The 14,464-nt window shown below is 43.6% G+C and overlaps 1 protein-coding gene across 3 annotated transcripts in view; it reads left to right on the forward strand.

The window, feature by feature from the left end:
• The first annotated feature begins 794 nt into the window (after positions 1-794).
• Positions 795-14,464, forward strand: part of fam184b (family with sequence similarity 184 member B) — a 295,639-nt gene continuing 281,969 nt past the window's right edge. For all 3 annotated transcript variants that reach the window (XM_060916853.1, XM_060916852.1, XM_060916851.1), the window contains exon 1: positions 795-1,101. In XM_060916853.1, the coding sequence (XP_060772836.1) occupies positions 961-1,101 (141 nt within the window). In that variant the 5' untranslated portion in view covers positions 795-960. The remainder of the gene's footprint in view (positions 1,102-14,464) is intronic.

Consider the following 14,464-nt stretch of genomic DNA (forward strand, 5'->3'; position numbering starts at 1 on the left):
TTGCGAGCCAGCTGAGAACCAGTTTGCTTTTCCATAGTTTGTGGTGCTAAGGGGAGCCACGTCATTACGTCGCTGTATACGTCAGTTACATCGCTGCGTTTGCATAAACCTTGGCGCGAATATCGAAGCAACAACAACAATAATGGATGACTTCGCGTTTGTACAGCTGCTGCTTCTCGTCGCTTAAAAATGGCGACCTTTTGCGGTCTTGCGATTGTGGTTGGTCTTAACAACTCCGCCCCCCCCCGCCCGCTGACGTAAGCGGTTCTTTCCTCTGGCCCAGCAGAGAGTTGGTGCTAGCCTGGAACTGGTTTTTCTGGCCCCAGAGCCAGTTCTTTGTCAGTGGAAACAGAAAACCCAGTTCCAAACTAAGCACTGGCCCCAAACCAGCCCTGGAACTGCTTTCGTGGAAAAGGGGCATGTGATAACCTGGTGACTTGTCCAGAGTTTACCCCGCCTCTCGCCCATAGTCAGCTGGGATAGGCTCCAGCTTGCCTGCAACCTTGTAGAACAGGATAAGCGGCTACAGATGATGGATGGATGTAAGTATTACTTAAGCATTTTCCACCCCGACCACGAGAATACAATGTGCCAAAATGCGTCGACGTGGAAACACCATCAGAATCCAAAGTTTTGGCCTTCCATAAAATCACGTCGTCACCGCCTTGCGAATACAGGCGCCTCGCCAGGCGTGCATGCTGTTGCTGCGTGTTCTGCACAGCCGGATAGGGCAGGGGAGAAGCAACGTCTAGCCAATAAAATTAGACTTTGATTTCACAGAGTACTCGGGTCAACCAACGGACAACTCGTCATAGAATGTCGTTCGCTATCGCTCGCGGAACGTTCGGCTAAACGAATACTTTTAGGCTGAAATACCTAGAAGTGATTTAAGGAGCGCACCGTAGTCGTCGGATTTGTGATTTGTCAGCATATTCTAAAAGAAGACTTGGCTCCAGGGTTATGACGTCTAGCTCGTGGAAGATGAGCCTGCCACCGGATGCGTGTAACGGTACCGCTGCAGATTTCTCCAGCGTAGAAGAAGAGCTTTACGATTATCAAATGCACACCAGAATGTGCAAGAAAATAGCGCAGCTTACAAAGGTAGGACAAAGTCAAAAGTACATTGCTGAATATTGCCCCATGCATATCATTAGCGCTGCTTATCAGCAGTCTCCATCTTTGCATTTAAAGCGCTTTGAATACAGAATAATTAGGTATAATATATGACGTGGGATGATGCAAGCATAGGCTACAGACGTTAGCGTCGAAGCATGATTGTTTCCATATGATGCATCAACATCTGTCCCCATACAGATGTTGCTGCCATTGGTTTAAAAGCGCTTGCAAACAAAATTTCTGAATGAATAAATAAAAGGACAAAAAAGGTAACTTTTTTTGTTGGTAACTATGAACAGTGACTAATAAAATCCAGACAAATTATATGTTAACGTTGAATTGACAATACTATTTTATCTTTCAAATTTTCAATTATTTCCTCATGATTAAGCATATGAAAATATCAGGGGAAGAGTTAAATGGTTGGAGGTTTTAAGCAAGTGAGAAGACATTGTTGACGAACATAACTGGTTGAGGGGAAACACGTTTCAGTAATGAATAATCATCTTTAAAGTGAGAGAAATTGTAATCCTTGACCACGTTGGTTATATGCCATGCTTTATTAAGACCACTAAGCTGGCACTAACTTACTTGATTGCAAATAACAGTCTGAACTGGAAAACATCTAAAATGCTTTTAAAAATGAAAGTAAGAAAAACATGCTCCATCACAAAACCTTTATATAAAGAAACATCACCAAAAACATGCTAAGTCATACTGTAATTTTACAGAGCATCACTGTAATAGTGTGGTTACTAAGATATACAGTAAGTTATTGTAAATATATTTACAGTATCAAAACTGTAAAAAACAATGTTACTGGTGAAACTGCTGCCAGTATTTTTCTCTAATTTTACAGAAAGATTTTATACTCTGTGTGTGTGTGTGTGTGTGTATAGTAAAACTAAATGTAATTACTTTTAAAGGATAACTATAATTTCATCAAAGCTTTCCTTTGCTCATGTGTCATGGATTACATCAATGTAAGAAACATTTAAAATTACTTTACTACTGATATAACCCCAATTCCAAAAATGTTTGGGATGCTGTGTGAAACGTAAATAAAAACAATGTAATTATGTCCTTGAAGGTTCTCAGTCATCCAGGTCATAGTAAACTGTAGGTGCTAAAGAAGGCAACTGGACATGCTTGAAATTCTTGAAGATGTTTCACCTCTCATCCGAAAAGCTTCTTCAGTTCTGTCTGACGAGTGGGGAGTTTCAGATAGTTGTCCTCTAGTGCAGTGTTTCCCAACCTTTCTTGAGCCACGGCACATGTTTTACATTTGAAAAATCCCACGGCACACCAACAAACAAACAAACAAACAAACTAATATATGCCAAAGCCAACGGGGGGGATAGGTACCCCCCAGGAAAATTTTGAAAAATAAGGCCTTACAAACCACTTTTCCTGCAATCTGAGCTGTAGTAGATAAAAAAAATCTGTTGTCTTTTTTATATATTTACATGAAAATATGTTTCAAATCAATAGGAGTATTGTTTGAATTCAAAATAAAATCACATTCTACATTCAAGGGTATGGTTATAATTTATGATCAACAAAAATGACAAACTAAATTCACATTAAACTTAAGTTCTATTAATTATCAAAATGTTCATATGTTAAATAAAATTTCTTAGGGTGACTGACCTTTTCTCCCTATGTCCTCATTAGTTGCATATGATTTCTTCAAAAAGTCTTTTGAAATATTTAAGTTTTCAAAACTGTCAGCATTAATTCAGATTTACTGACTACCTATCATATACAACCCCGATTCCAAAAAAGTTGGGACAAAGTACAAATTGTAAATAAAAACGGAATGCAGTAATTTACAAATCTCAAAAACTGATATTGTATTCACAATAGAACATAGACAACATATCAAATGTCGAAAGTGAGACATTTTGAAATTTCATGCCAAATATTGGCTCATTTGAAATTTCATGACAGCAACACATCTCACAAAAGTTGGGACAGGGGCAATAAGAGGCTGGAAAAGTTAAAGGTACAAAAAAGGAACAGCTGGAGGACCAAATTGCAACTCATTAGGTCAATTGGCAATAGGTCATTAACATGACTGGGTATAAAAAGAGCATCTTGGAGTGGCAGCGGCTCTCAGAAGTAAAGATGGGAAGAGGATCACCAATTCCCCTAATTCTGCACTGACAAATAGTGGAGCAATATCAGAAAGGAGTTTCTCGTCTCGTCTCGTCTTCTTCCGCTTATCCAGGACCGGGTCGCGGAGGCAGCAGTCTAAGCATGGAAGCCCAAACTTCTCTTTCCCCAGACACCTCAGCCAGCTCCTCGGGAAGAACACCGAGGCGTTCCCAGGCCAGCCGAGAGACATAGTCCCTCCAGCGTGTCCTGGGTCTTCCCCGGGGCCTCCTCCCGGGGGGACATGCCTGGAACACCTCCCCAGGGAGGCGTCCAGGAGGCATCCGAAAAAGATGCCCGAGCCACCTCAGCTGGTTCCTCTCGATGTGGAGGAGCAGCGGCTCTACTCCGAGCTCCTCCCGAGTGACTGTGCTTCTCACCCTCTCTCTAAGGGAGCGCCCAGCCACCCTGTGAAGGAAACTCATTTCAGCCGCTTGTATCCGCGATCTTGTTCTTTCTGTCATTACCCAAAGCTCATGACCATAGGTGAGAGTCGGAACGTAGATCGACCGGTAAATTGAGAGCTTCGCCTTTTGGCTCAGCTCCTTCTTCACCACGACGGACCGGTAAAGCGACCGCATCACTGCGGAGGCTGCACCGATCCGCCTGTCGATCTCACGCTCCATCCTTCCCTCACTCGTGAACAAGATCCCGAGATACTTAAACTCCTCCACTTGAGGCAGGACTTCTCCACCAACCTGGAGAGGGCAAGCCACCCTTTTCCGGTCGAGAACCATGGCCTCGGACTTGGAGGTGCTGATTCTCATCCCAGCCGCTTCACACTCGACTGCAAACCGCCCCAGTGCATGCTGAAGGTCCTGGTTTGAAGAAGCCAACAGGACAACATCATCCGCAAAAAGCAGAGATGAAATCCTGTGGTTCCCAAACAGGATTCCTTCCGGCCCCTGGCTGCGCCTCGAAATTCTGTCCATAAAAATTATGAACAGAACCGGTGACAAAGGGCAGCCCTGATGGAGTCCAACATGCACTGGGAACAGGTCTGACTTACTGCCGGCAATGCGAACCAGACTCCTGCTCCGTTCGTACAGGGACCGGACAGCCCTTAGCAAAGAGCCCCGAACCCCATACTCCCGAAGCACCCCCCACAGAATACCACGGGGGACACGGTCGAATGCCTTCTCCAGATCCACAAAGCACATGTGGACTGGTTGGGCAAACTCCCATGAACCCTCGAGCACCCTATGAAGGGTATAGAGCTGGTCCAGTGTTCCGCGACCAGGACGAAAACCGCATTGTTCCTCCTGGATCCGAGGTTCGACTATTGGTCGAATTCTCCTCTCCAGTACCCTGGAGTAAACTTTCCCTGGGAGGCTGAGAAGTGTGATTCCCCTATAATTGGAGCACACTCTCCGGTCCCCTTTCTTAAAAAGAGGGACCACCACCCCAGTCTGCCACTCCAGAGGCACTGTCCCCGACCGCCACGCGATGTTGCAGAGGCGTGTCAACCAAGACAGCCCCACAACATCCAGAGACTTGAGATACTCAGGGCGGATCTCATCCACCCCCGGTGCCTTGCCACCGAGGAGCTTGCAAACCACCTCAGTGACTTCGGCTTGGGTAATGGACGAGTCCACCTCTGAGTCATCAGCCTCAGTCTCCTCAGTGGAAGACATGACGGTGGGATTGAGGAGATCCTCAAAGTATTCCTTCCACCGCCCGACAATGTCCCCAGTCGAGGTCAACAGCTCCCCACCCGCACTGTAAACAGTGTTGGCAGAGTACTGCTTCCCCCTCCTGAGGCGCCGGACGGTTTGCCAGAATTTCTTCGAGGCCGACCGATAGTCCTTCTCCATGGCCTCCCCGAACTCCTCCCAGTTCCGAGTTTTTGCCTCCGTAACTGCCCGAGCTGCAGCACGCCTGGCCTGCCGATACCCGTCGGCTGCCTCAGGAGTCCTGGAGGTCAACATGGCCCGATAGGACTCCTTCTTCAGCTTGACGGCATCCCTTACTTCCGGTGTCCACCACCGGGTTCGGGGATTGCCGCCACGACAGGCACCGGAGACCTTGCGGCCACAGCTCCGAACAGCTGCATCCACAATGGAGGTAGAGAACATGGTCCACTCAGACTCAATGTCCCCCGCCTCCCTCGGAAGCTGGGAAAAGCTCTCCCGGAGGTGGGAGTTAAAGACCTCCCCAACAGAGTGCTCGGCCAGACGTTCCCAGCAGACCCTCACCATACGTTTGGGCCTGCCAGGTCTGACCAGCTTCCTCCTCCGCCAGCGGATCCAACTCACCACCAGGTGGTGATCAGTTGACAACTCAGCCCCTCTCTTCACCCGAGTGTCCAAGACATAGGGTCGGAGATCAGATGACACGACTACAAAGTCGATCATCGACCTCCGACCTAAGGTGTCCTGGTGCCACGTGCACTTATGGACACCCCTATGCTCGAACATGGTGTTCGTTATGGACAAACTGTGACTAGCACAGAAGTCCAATAACAAAACACCACTCGGGTTCAGATCGGGGAGGCCGTTCCTCCCAACCACGCCCCTCCAGGTGTCACTGTCATCGCCCACGTGAGCATTGAAGTCCCCAGAAAGGAGTTCGGCAGTGTAAAATTGCAAAGAGTTTGAACATATCATCATCTACAGTGCATAATATCATCAAAAGATTCAGAGAATCTGGAAGAATCTCTGTGCGTAAGGGTCAAGGCCGGAAAACCATACTGGGTGCCCGTGATCTTCGGGCCCTTAGATGGCACTGCATCACATACAGGCATGTTTTTGTATTGGAAATCACAAAATGGGCTCAGGAATATTTCCAGAGAACATTATCTGTGAACACAATTCACCGTGCCAGCCGCCGTTGCCAGCTAAAACTCTATAGTTCAAAGAAGAAGCCGTATCTAAACATGATCCAGAAGCGCAGACATCTTCTCTGGGCCAAGGCTCATTTAAAATGGACTGTGGCAAAGTGGAAAACTGTTCTGTGGTCAGACGAATCAAAATTTGAAGTTCTTTATGGAAATCAGGGACGCCGTGTCATTCGGACTAAAGAGGAGAAGGACGACCCAAGTTGTTATCAGCGCTCAGTTCAGAAGCCTGCATCTCTGATGGTATGGGGCTGCATTAGTGCGTGTGGCATGGGCAGCTTACACATCTGGAAAGACACCATCAATGCTGAAAGGTATATCCAGGTTCTAGAGCAACATATGCTCCCATCCAGACGACGTCTCTTTCAGGGAAGACCTTGCATTTTCCAACATGACAATGCCAAACCACATACAGCATCAATTACAGCATCATGGCTGCATAGAAGAAGGGTCCGGGTACTGAACTGGCCAGCCTGCAGTCCAGATCTTTCACCCATAGAAAACATTTGGCGCATCATAAAACGGAAGATACGACAAAAAAGACCTAAGACAGTTGAGCAACTAGAATCCTACATTAGACAAGAATGGGTTAAGATTCCTATCCCTAAACTTGAGCAACTTGTCTCCTCAGTCCCCAGACGTTTACAGACTGTTGTAAAGAGAAAAGGGGATGTCACACAGTGGTAAACATGGCCTTGTTCCAACTTTTTTGAGATGTGGTGTTGTCATGAAATTTAAAATCACCTAATTTTTCTCTTTAAATGATACATTTTCTCAGTTTAAACATTTGATGTGTCATCTATGTTCTGTTCTGAATAAAATATGGAATTTTGAAACTTCCACATCATTGCATTCCGTTTTTATTTACAATTTGTACTTTGTCCCAACTTTTTTGGAATCGGGGTTGTACATGTTCAATGTATTAAATTAAACGAATGCTAAGTTTATGGGATAATGTCTATGTACACTTTATACAATTATTTATAGTTCACAGTCACTTCTCATTTTCATTTGATCATTTCGACTTCTTCAGCTTTTTGGCCAAAGACAAAAGCTTGTCAGTCCTCTCTTTTGTAAGAACTGTTATGATTGGCTATCATGCTCTCGCCATCAATGTTTTGGCCAATTACATTGTAGATAACACGTATTCTACCACGAGACTTAGCGAGACTAAAGATGGCGAAAATGTAAACATGTAACATCGTCGTAGGAATGAATTACACTTGAGTATCATGAAGGAACATACCTCAACCCCCCTCAATAAATGAAAAAAAAATTCTCAACGGATTTGGCATAATATAAAAAGGTCGATTTTTACTCAGAAAAAGCGGAAATCCGCCGAAAAGTGGAAAACTCATCCCTGCTATCGCTATCACCACTGTCACACCCGAAGCATTACTAATTCTATTGTTTGAATGGCAACAGGTAGATACACAGGTTAATTAGCTACCTGCTGCCATCTATTGGAAGAGTATTTAATTGTTCTGCTGGTCCCTATATGTCGCTGGCGTAGACGAATGAAGACAAATTATTTGCAGTAAGTAAATAATTCTTGGAACAATTAAGTGAAATTGGATAATGTCCCACGGTACACCTGATGATCTCTCACGGCACACTAATGTGCCACGGCACAGTGGTTGGGAAACACTGCTCTAGCGGACCAAAAGCAACCCTAAGGAGAGTCGTTGAGGTCACATGGGTCGTTGACCCTCTCAGGCCCTGTCCACACGGCAACGGATTCAGGTGACTCCGATACAATTGCTTATCGTTTAGGCCTGGCGTCCACACGGCACCGGCGTTTTGGGTGCCCAAAACGCAATCTTTTTGAGAACGGGTTTCAGAGTGGAAAGATCTGGCAACGTTGCCGTTGTGAAGTCGTCTGGATGAGTAGAACAGATTTGTTTACGATGATGTCACAACCACATGACTGTGAGTGCTTCACGCCGGGTAGAAGTGTAATGAACTCGATGCGAGTTGTCAACAAATCCTATAACTTGGTTCATGAAACGCGCTTACAAAATATTTTCACTGTGAATATTTATTGTGTAATGGTGCAAAGTGAGAGAGAGAGAGAGAGAGAGAGAAAATAGCCCTTAGGGCAGAGTCAATCCCGCCAGCAAAAATAGGGAAAAAAAGGAGCGATCTCACCTCTTCAGATGTTGGTTTAAGTCCTACAATACATTCCTCAAAAAGGGCGTAGAACAACAAATTAATCCATCAACGTGTAGCATTCAATTTATTCCGGACCATTAAAGACGCCGCCTTCCGCGTAGAATCATACGTCATCCTCCCCGCCATATTGGATAGGTCAAAGCGGAGAATAAAGATGCCTCATTCATGTGCTGCGTTTAACTGTACCAACAGGTTTACCGTCCAAACGAGATCACATGGGATTACCTTTCACAGGTGAGACTGGAAAAATACTTTTCATTGTATTTGGTCATTATAATGTAATTTTACGAACAGATTTTCCTGACTTTGTGGCTAATATGAAGTCTCGCGCATAATAGTTTATGCGCATGCGTCCTTACTTCTTCTATTGTTCTGGTGTCTCCGAAGGGACCGTCTTACAGCGCCCCTAGAGGTGTGGCATGTGTATTGCATCGTTTTCAGCAAGCGTTGCGTTGCCATATGGACCTGATATTTTACTGATCGTTGCCCATTTGGACGCGATATATTTTTAAATAACATCTCGTTGCCTTTGTCGTGTGAATGTAGCCTCAGTCATCCTGTAGGTGTTAAGGTCACTGGAGGCCGGGTGTGAACAGTGTTAGCAGCCTAGAGAGTCGTTAGGGTCCACAGATCACCCTAACAACTCTCTAGGCTGCTAACACCGTTCACACCTGGCCTCCAGTGACCCTAACACCTATAGGATGACTGAGGCTACATCCACACGACAACGGCAACGAGATGTTATTTAAAAATATATCGCGACCAAATGGGCAACGATCAGTAAAATATCAGGTCCATATGGCAACGCAACGCTTGCTGAAAACGATGCAATACACATGCCACACCTCTAGGGGCGCTGTAAGACGGTCCCTTCGGAGACACCAGAAGAAGAGAAGAAGTAAGGACGCATGCGCATAAACTATTATGCGCGAGACTTCATATTAGCCACAAAGTCAGGAAAATCTATTCGTAAAATTACATTATAATGACCAAATACAATGAAAAGTATTTTTCCAGTCTCACCTGTGAAAGGTAATCCCATGTGATCCCGTTTGGACGGTACAGTTAAACGCAGCTAATCTTTATTCTCCGCTTTGACCTATCCAATATGGCGGGGAGGATGACGTATGATTCTACACGGAAGACAGCGTCTTTAATGGTCCGGAATAAATTGAATGCTACACGTTGATGGATTAATTTGTTGTTTCTCACCTGTGAAAGGTAATCCCATGTGATCTCGTTTGGACGGTAAACCTGTTGGTACAGTTAAACGCAGCACATGAATCTTTATTCTTCGCTTTGACCTATCCAATATGGCGGCGAGGATGACGTATGATTCTACGCGGAAGGCGGCGTCTTTAATGGTCCGGAATAAATTGAATGCTACACGTTGATGGATTAATTTGCTCTTCTACGCCCTTTTTGAGGAATGTATTGTAGGACTTACTGTAAACCAACATCTGAAGAGGTGAGATCGCTCCTTTTTTTCCCTATTTTTGCTGGCGGGATTGACTCTGCCCTAAGGGCAGAGTCTCTCTCTCTCTCTCTCTCTCTCTCTCTCTCTCTCTTTGCACCATTACACAATAAATATTCACAGTGAAAATATTTTGTAAGCGCGTTTCATGAACCAAGTTATAGGATTTGTTGACAACTCGCATCGAGTTCGTTACACTTCTACCCGGCGTGAAGCACTCACAGTCATGTGGTTGTGATGTCATCGTAAACAAATCCGTTCTACTCATCCAGACAACTTCACAACGGCAACGTTGCCAGATCTTTCCACTCTGGAACCCGTTCTCAAAAAGATTGCGTTTTGGGCACCCAAAACGCCGGTGCCGTGTGGACGCCAGGCCTAAACGATAAGCAATTGTATCGGAGTCACCTGAATCCGTTGCCGTGTGGACAGGGCCTGAGAGGGTCAACGACCCATATGACCTCAACAACTCTCCTTAGGGTTGCTTTTAGTCCCACTAGAGGATAAATACCTGGAACTCCTCACAAGTCAGACAGAACTGAAGAAGCCTTTCAGATGAGAGGTAAAACATCTTCAAGAATTTCAAGCAAGTCCAGTTGCCTTCTTTAGCACCTGTGGTAAACAATGTGATTATTTGCAAATCATGGAAACCCTATATTTAATTGAAAATAGTACAAAGGCGACATATCAGATGTTGTAGCTGAGAAATCTTGTTTGTTTTTTAAAAATATATATACTCATTTTGAATTTTGTGTCGGCAACAAGTTTCAAAAAAGTTGGGACAGGGGAAAGAAAAGACTGGAAAAGTTGTGTAATGTTAAAAAAATTAAGTAGGTTCATTGGCAACAGGCCAGTAACATGATTGGGTATAAAAAGAGCAAGTAAAGAAAGTAAAGCTGGGGAAGGGTTCACTACTCTGCGAAAGACTGCAAGGGCAAACAGTGTAACAATTTAAGAATAACGTGCCTCAATGTAAAATTGCAAAGAATTTGGAGATCACATCATGTATGGTACATAATATCGACACATAAGTTAAAACCATCTTTAAACAATATCCAGAAACACCACCACCTTCTCTGGGTCTGAGCTCTTTTACGATGGACTGAGGCACAGTGGAAAATTGTCCCTAGGTCTGATGGACCAAAAATAGAAATTCTTTTAAGAAATCATAGACAGGAAAGGGACCATCCAGCTTATCATCAGTGCACAGTTCAAAAGCCAGCATCTGTGATGGCATGAGGGTGCATTAGTGCACATGACATGGGTAGCATGTACATTTGGGAAGGTATCATGAATGCTGAATGATATATACACATTTCATAGCAATATGGTGCCATCCAGACAAAATCATTTTCAGAGAAGGCCTTCCTTCTTTCAGCAAGACAATGTCAAACTGCTTTCTGCACAATAAAACTGCATGGCTCTGGAATAAAAGAGCCCAGGTGCTAAATTGGCCTGCCTGTAGTCCAGACCTGTCTCCCATTTAAAACTTTTGGTGCATTATTAAGTGCAAAATACGACAAAGGAGATCCCAAACTGTTGAGCAACTGAAATTGTATACAGTGGTGCTTGAAAGTTTGTGAACCCTTTAGAATTTTCTATATTTCTGCATAAATATGACCTAAAACATCGGATTCTCACACAAGTCCTAAAAGTAGATAAAGAGAATCCAGTTAAACAAATGAGACAAAAATATTGTACTTGGTCATTTATTTATTGAGGAAAATGATCCAATATTACATATCTGTGAGTGGCAAAAGTATGTGAACCTCTAGGATTAGCAGTTAATTTGAAGGTGAAATTAGAGTCAGGTGTTTGTCATCCCATTGATTGAAATCAGGTGTGAGTGGGCACCCTGTTTTATTTCAAGAATAGGGATCGATCAAAGGCTGATCTTCACAACACATGTTTATGGAAGTGTATCATGGCATGAACAAAGGAGATTTCTAAGGACATCCGAAAAAAACGTTGTTGATGCTCATCAGGCTGGAAAAGGTTACAAAACCATCTCTAAAGAGTTTGGACTCCACCAATCCACAGTCAGACAGATTGTGTACAAATGGAGGAAATTCAAGACCATTGTTACCTTCCCCAGGAGTGGTCGACCAACAAAGATCACCCCAAGAGCAAGGCGTGTAATAGTCAGCAAGGTCACAAAGGACCCCAGGATAACTTCTAAGCAACTGAAGGCCTCTCTCACATTGGCTAATATTAATGTGAGAAGGCTATTGGAAAAATGTTGTGTGGATGGATGAGATCAAAATAGAACTTTTTGGTTTAAATGAGAAGCGTTATGTTTGGAGAAAGGAAAACACTGCATTCCAGCATAAGAACCTTATCCCATCTGTGAAACATGGTGGTGGTAGTATCATGGTTTGGGCCTGTTTTGCTGCATCTGGGCCAGGACGACTTGCCATCATTGAGGAAACAATGAATTCTGAATTATACCAGCGAATTCTAAAGGAAAATGTCAGGACATCTGTCCATGAACTGAATCTCAAAAGAAGGTGGGTCATGCAGCAAGACCATGACCCTAAGCACACAAGTCATTCTACCAAAGAATGGTTAAAGAAGAATAAAGTTAATGTTTTGGAATGGCCAAGTCAAAGTCATGACCTTAATCCAATGGAAATGATGTGGAACGATCTGAAGCGAGCAGTTCATGTGAGGAAACCCACCAACATTCCAGAGTTGAAGCTGTTCTTTACGGAGGAATGGGCTAAAATTCCTCCAAGCTGGTGTGCAGGACTGATCAACAGTTACCGGAAACGTTTAGTTGCAGTTATTGCTGCACAAGGGGATCAAACCAGATACTGAAAGCAAAGGTTCACATACTTTTGCCACTCACAGATATGCAGTATTGGATCATTTTCTTCAGCAAATAAATGACCAAAGTACAATATTTTTGTCTCATTTGTTTAACTGGGTTCTCTTTATCTACTTTTAGGACTTTCGTGAAAATCTGATGATGTTTTAGATCATATTTATGCAGAAATATCGAAAATTCTAAAGGGTTCACAAACTTTCAAGCACCACTGTACATAGAAAAATAGTAATATCGGACAGACGGTTATGTGAAAAATAAGTTTTTTCAAATGGTGATAAATTGCTTGCGTCACCTTTTCTGTTTGATTTAAATGCACAATATCATACAATAATATGGCTATTATGCCAGTCTGTCATCTGCAACTTTAATATCAGGGTGAAAGTGAAAAAAATTGACTACCCATTGTTCATATCCAAATTAAGCCCCTTGAATTTAGATTGAACCTTGCATTTAAAAGTAAAGTTTCATCATAAATAATAAACTACCACACATGAAATTGTTTATTTTATCTCTTTAATATGTACAGATAACAACTTGCATATTTATTCCCTTCAAAATATAGCAATAATGCTCTTGGAAGAGCCTAGAATATAAACTGGTAGGAAAAGTCAGTAGAGCAAATAGAGACACATATATAGGTCTAGACTATCCTGGTACTCAACCCAGAAGTGAAAATAAAGGGTTTTGCTGTGTGCACTGACTGCCACTGGCAACCATACATAGAGCCATATTCTAGGTGCTGTTCACTAGATGGTGCTATGGCATGATTTGACCTCGATTCTGTTCCTGGTATCCTGGAATTGGAAAATGAAGAGGCATGCTTTTTGCGCTTTAAATTTTGCCCCTTGCATATTTGACAAGGTTAAAAACAGCAAATTTAATAATGTTGAATTGTGCCTAAATCAGCCCTAGATGCCACCAGAATGCACCATTTCATCTCATCTCATTATCTCTAGCCGCTTTATCCTGTTCTACAGGGTCGCAGGCAAGCTGGAGCCTATCCCAGCTGACTATGGGCGAAAGGCGGGGTACACCCTGGACAAGTCGCCAGGTCATCACAGGGCTGACACATAGACACAGACAACCATTCACACTCACATTCACACCTACGGTCAATTTAGAGTCACCAGTTAACCTAACCTGCATGTCTTTGGACTGTAGGGGAAACCGGAGCACCCGGAGGAAACCCACGCAGCCACGGGGAGAATATGCAAACTCCGCACAGAAAGGCCCTCGCCGGCCATGGGGCCCGAACCCAGACCTTCTTGCTGTGAGGCGACAGTGCTAACCACTGCACCACCGTGCTGCCCAATGCACCATTTGAAATCTCTAATTTCAAAATTTTCCAGGGGAGCATGACCCTGGACCTCCCTAGCAGTCTTCAGGGCCCTCCAGGCCAGGCCAGCCTTTACAGGCTGGGTCCTGCATCAGTAGCACTGCTCTGATAATTTTTTCTGGGGAAAAATTTGGATCTGTAAATAATAATTAGCGGAATCGACTGGGTAGACATAATTTATTTTTTTTATTACATATGCTTTGTTAGTATAAAGAACTTCAAATGGGTTGAATTTATGTTCACAGTTTTGTGTGATGCCTAGATTATCATTATAAATATCTGCCTCTGCCAGTTAGACGAGGCTGTTGTATATAGTGGTATCTGGGAGGATTAGCTTCATTTAATGCTACATATTCATTTGGCTTGATCCATGTTTCTGTTAAACCCAGTATATTAAATTCCTGATCAGTAATAATTTCATTAACAGTAGGTGCTTCAGATGTAAGTGATCTAATATTTAGCAGCCCTATCTTTAGATCAAAGGTGCTAGCTGTACATTCAGTATGAGCTAATTATATGTTAATTAGGTTACGAAAATAAACTCTGAGT

The sequence above is a fragment of the Neoarius graeffei genome, chromosome 3, assembly GCF_027579695.1.
Source record: "Neoarius graeffei isolate fNeoGra1 chromosome 3, fNeoGra1.pri, whole genome shotgun sequence".
NCBI lineage: Eukaryota > Metazoa > Chordata > Actinopteri > Siluriformes > Ariidae > Neoarius > Neoarius graeffei.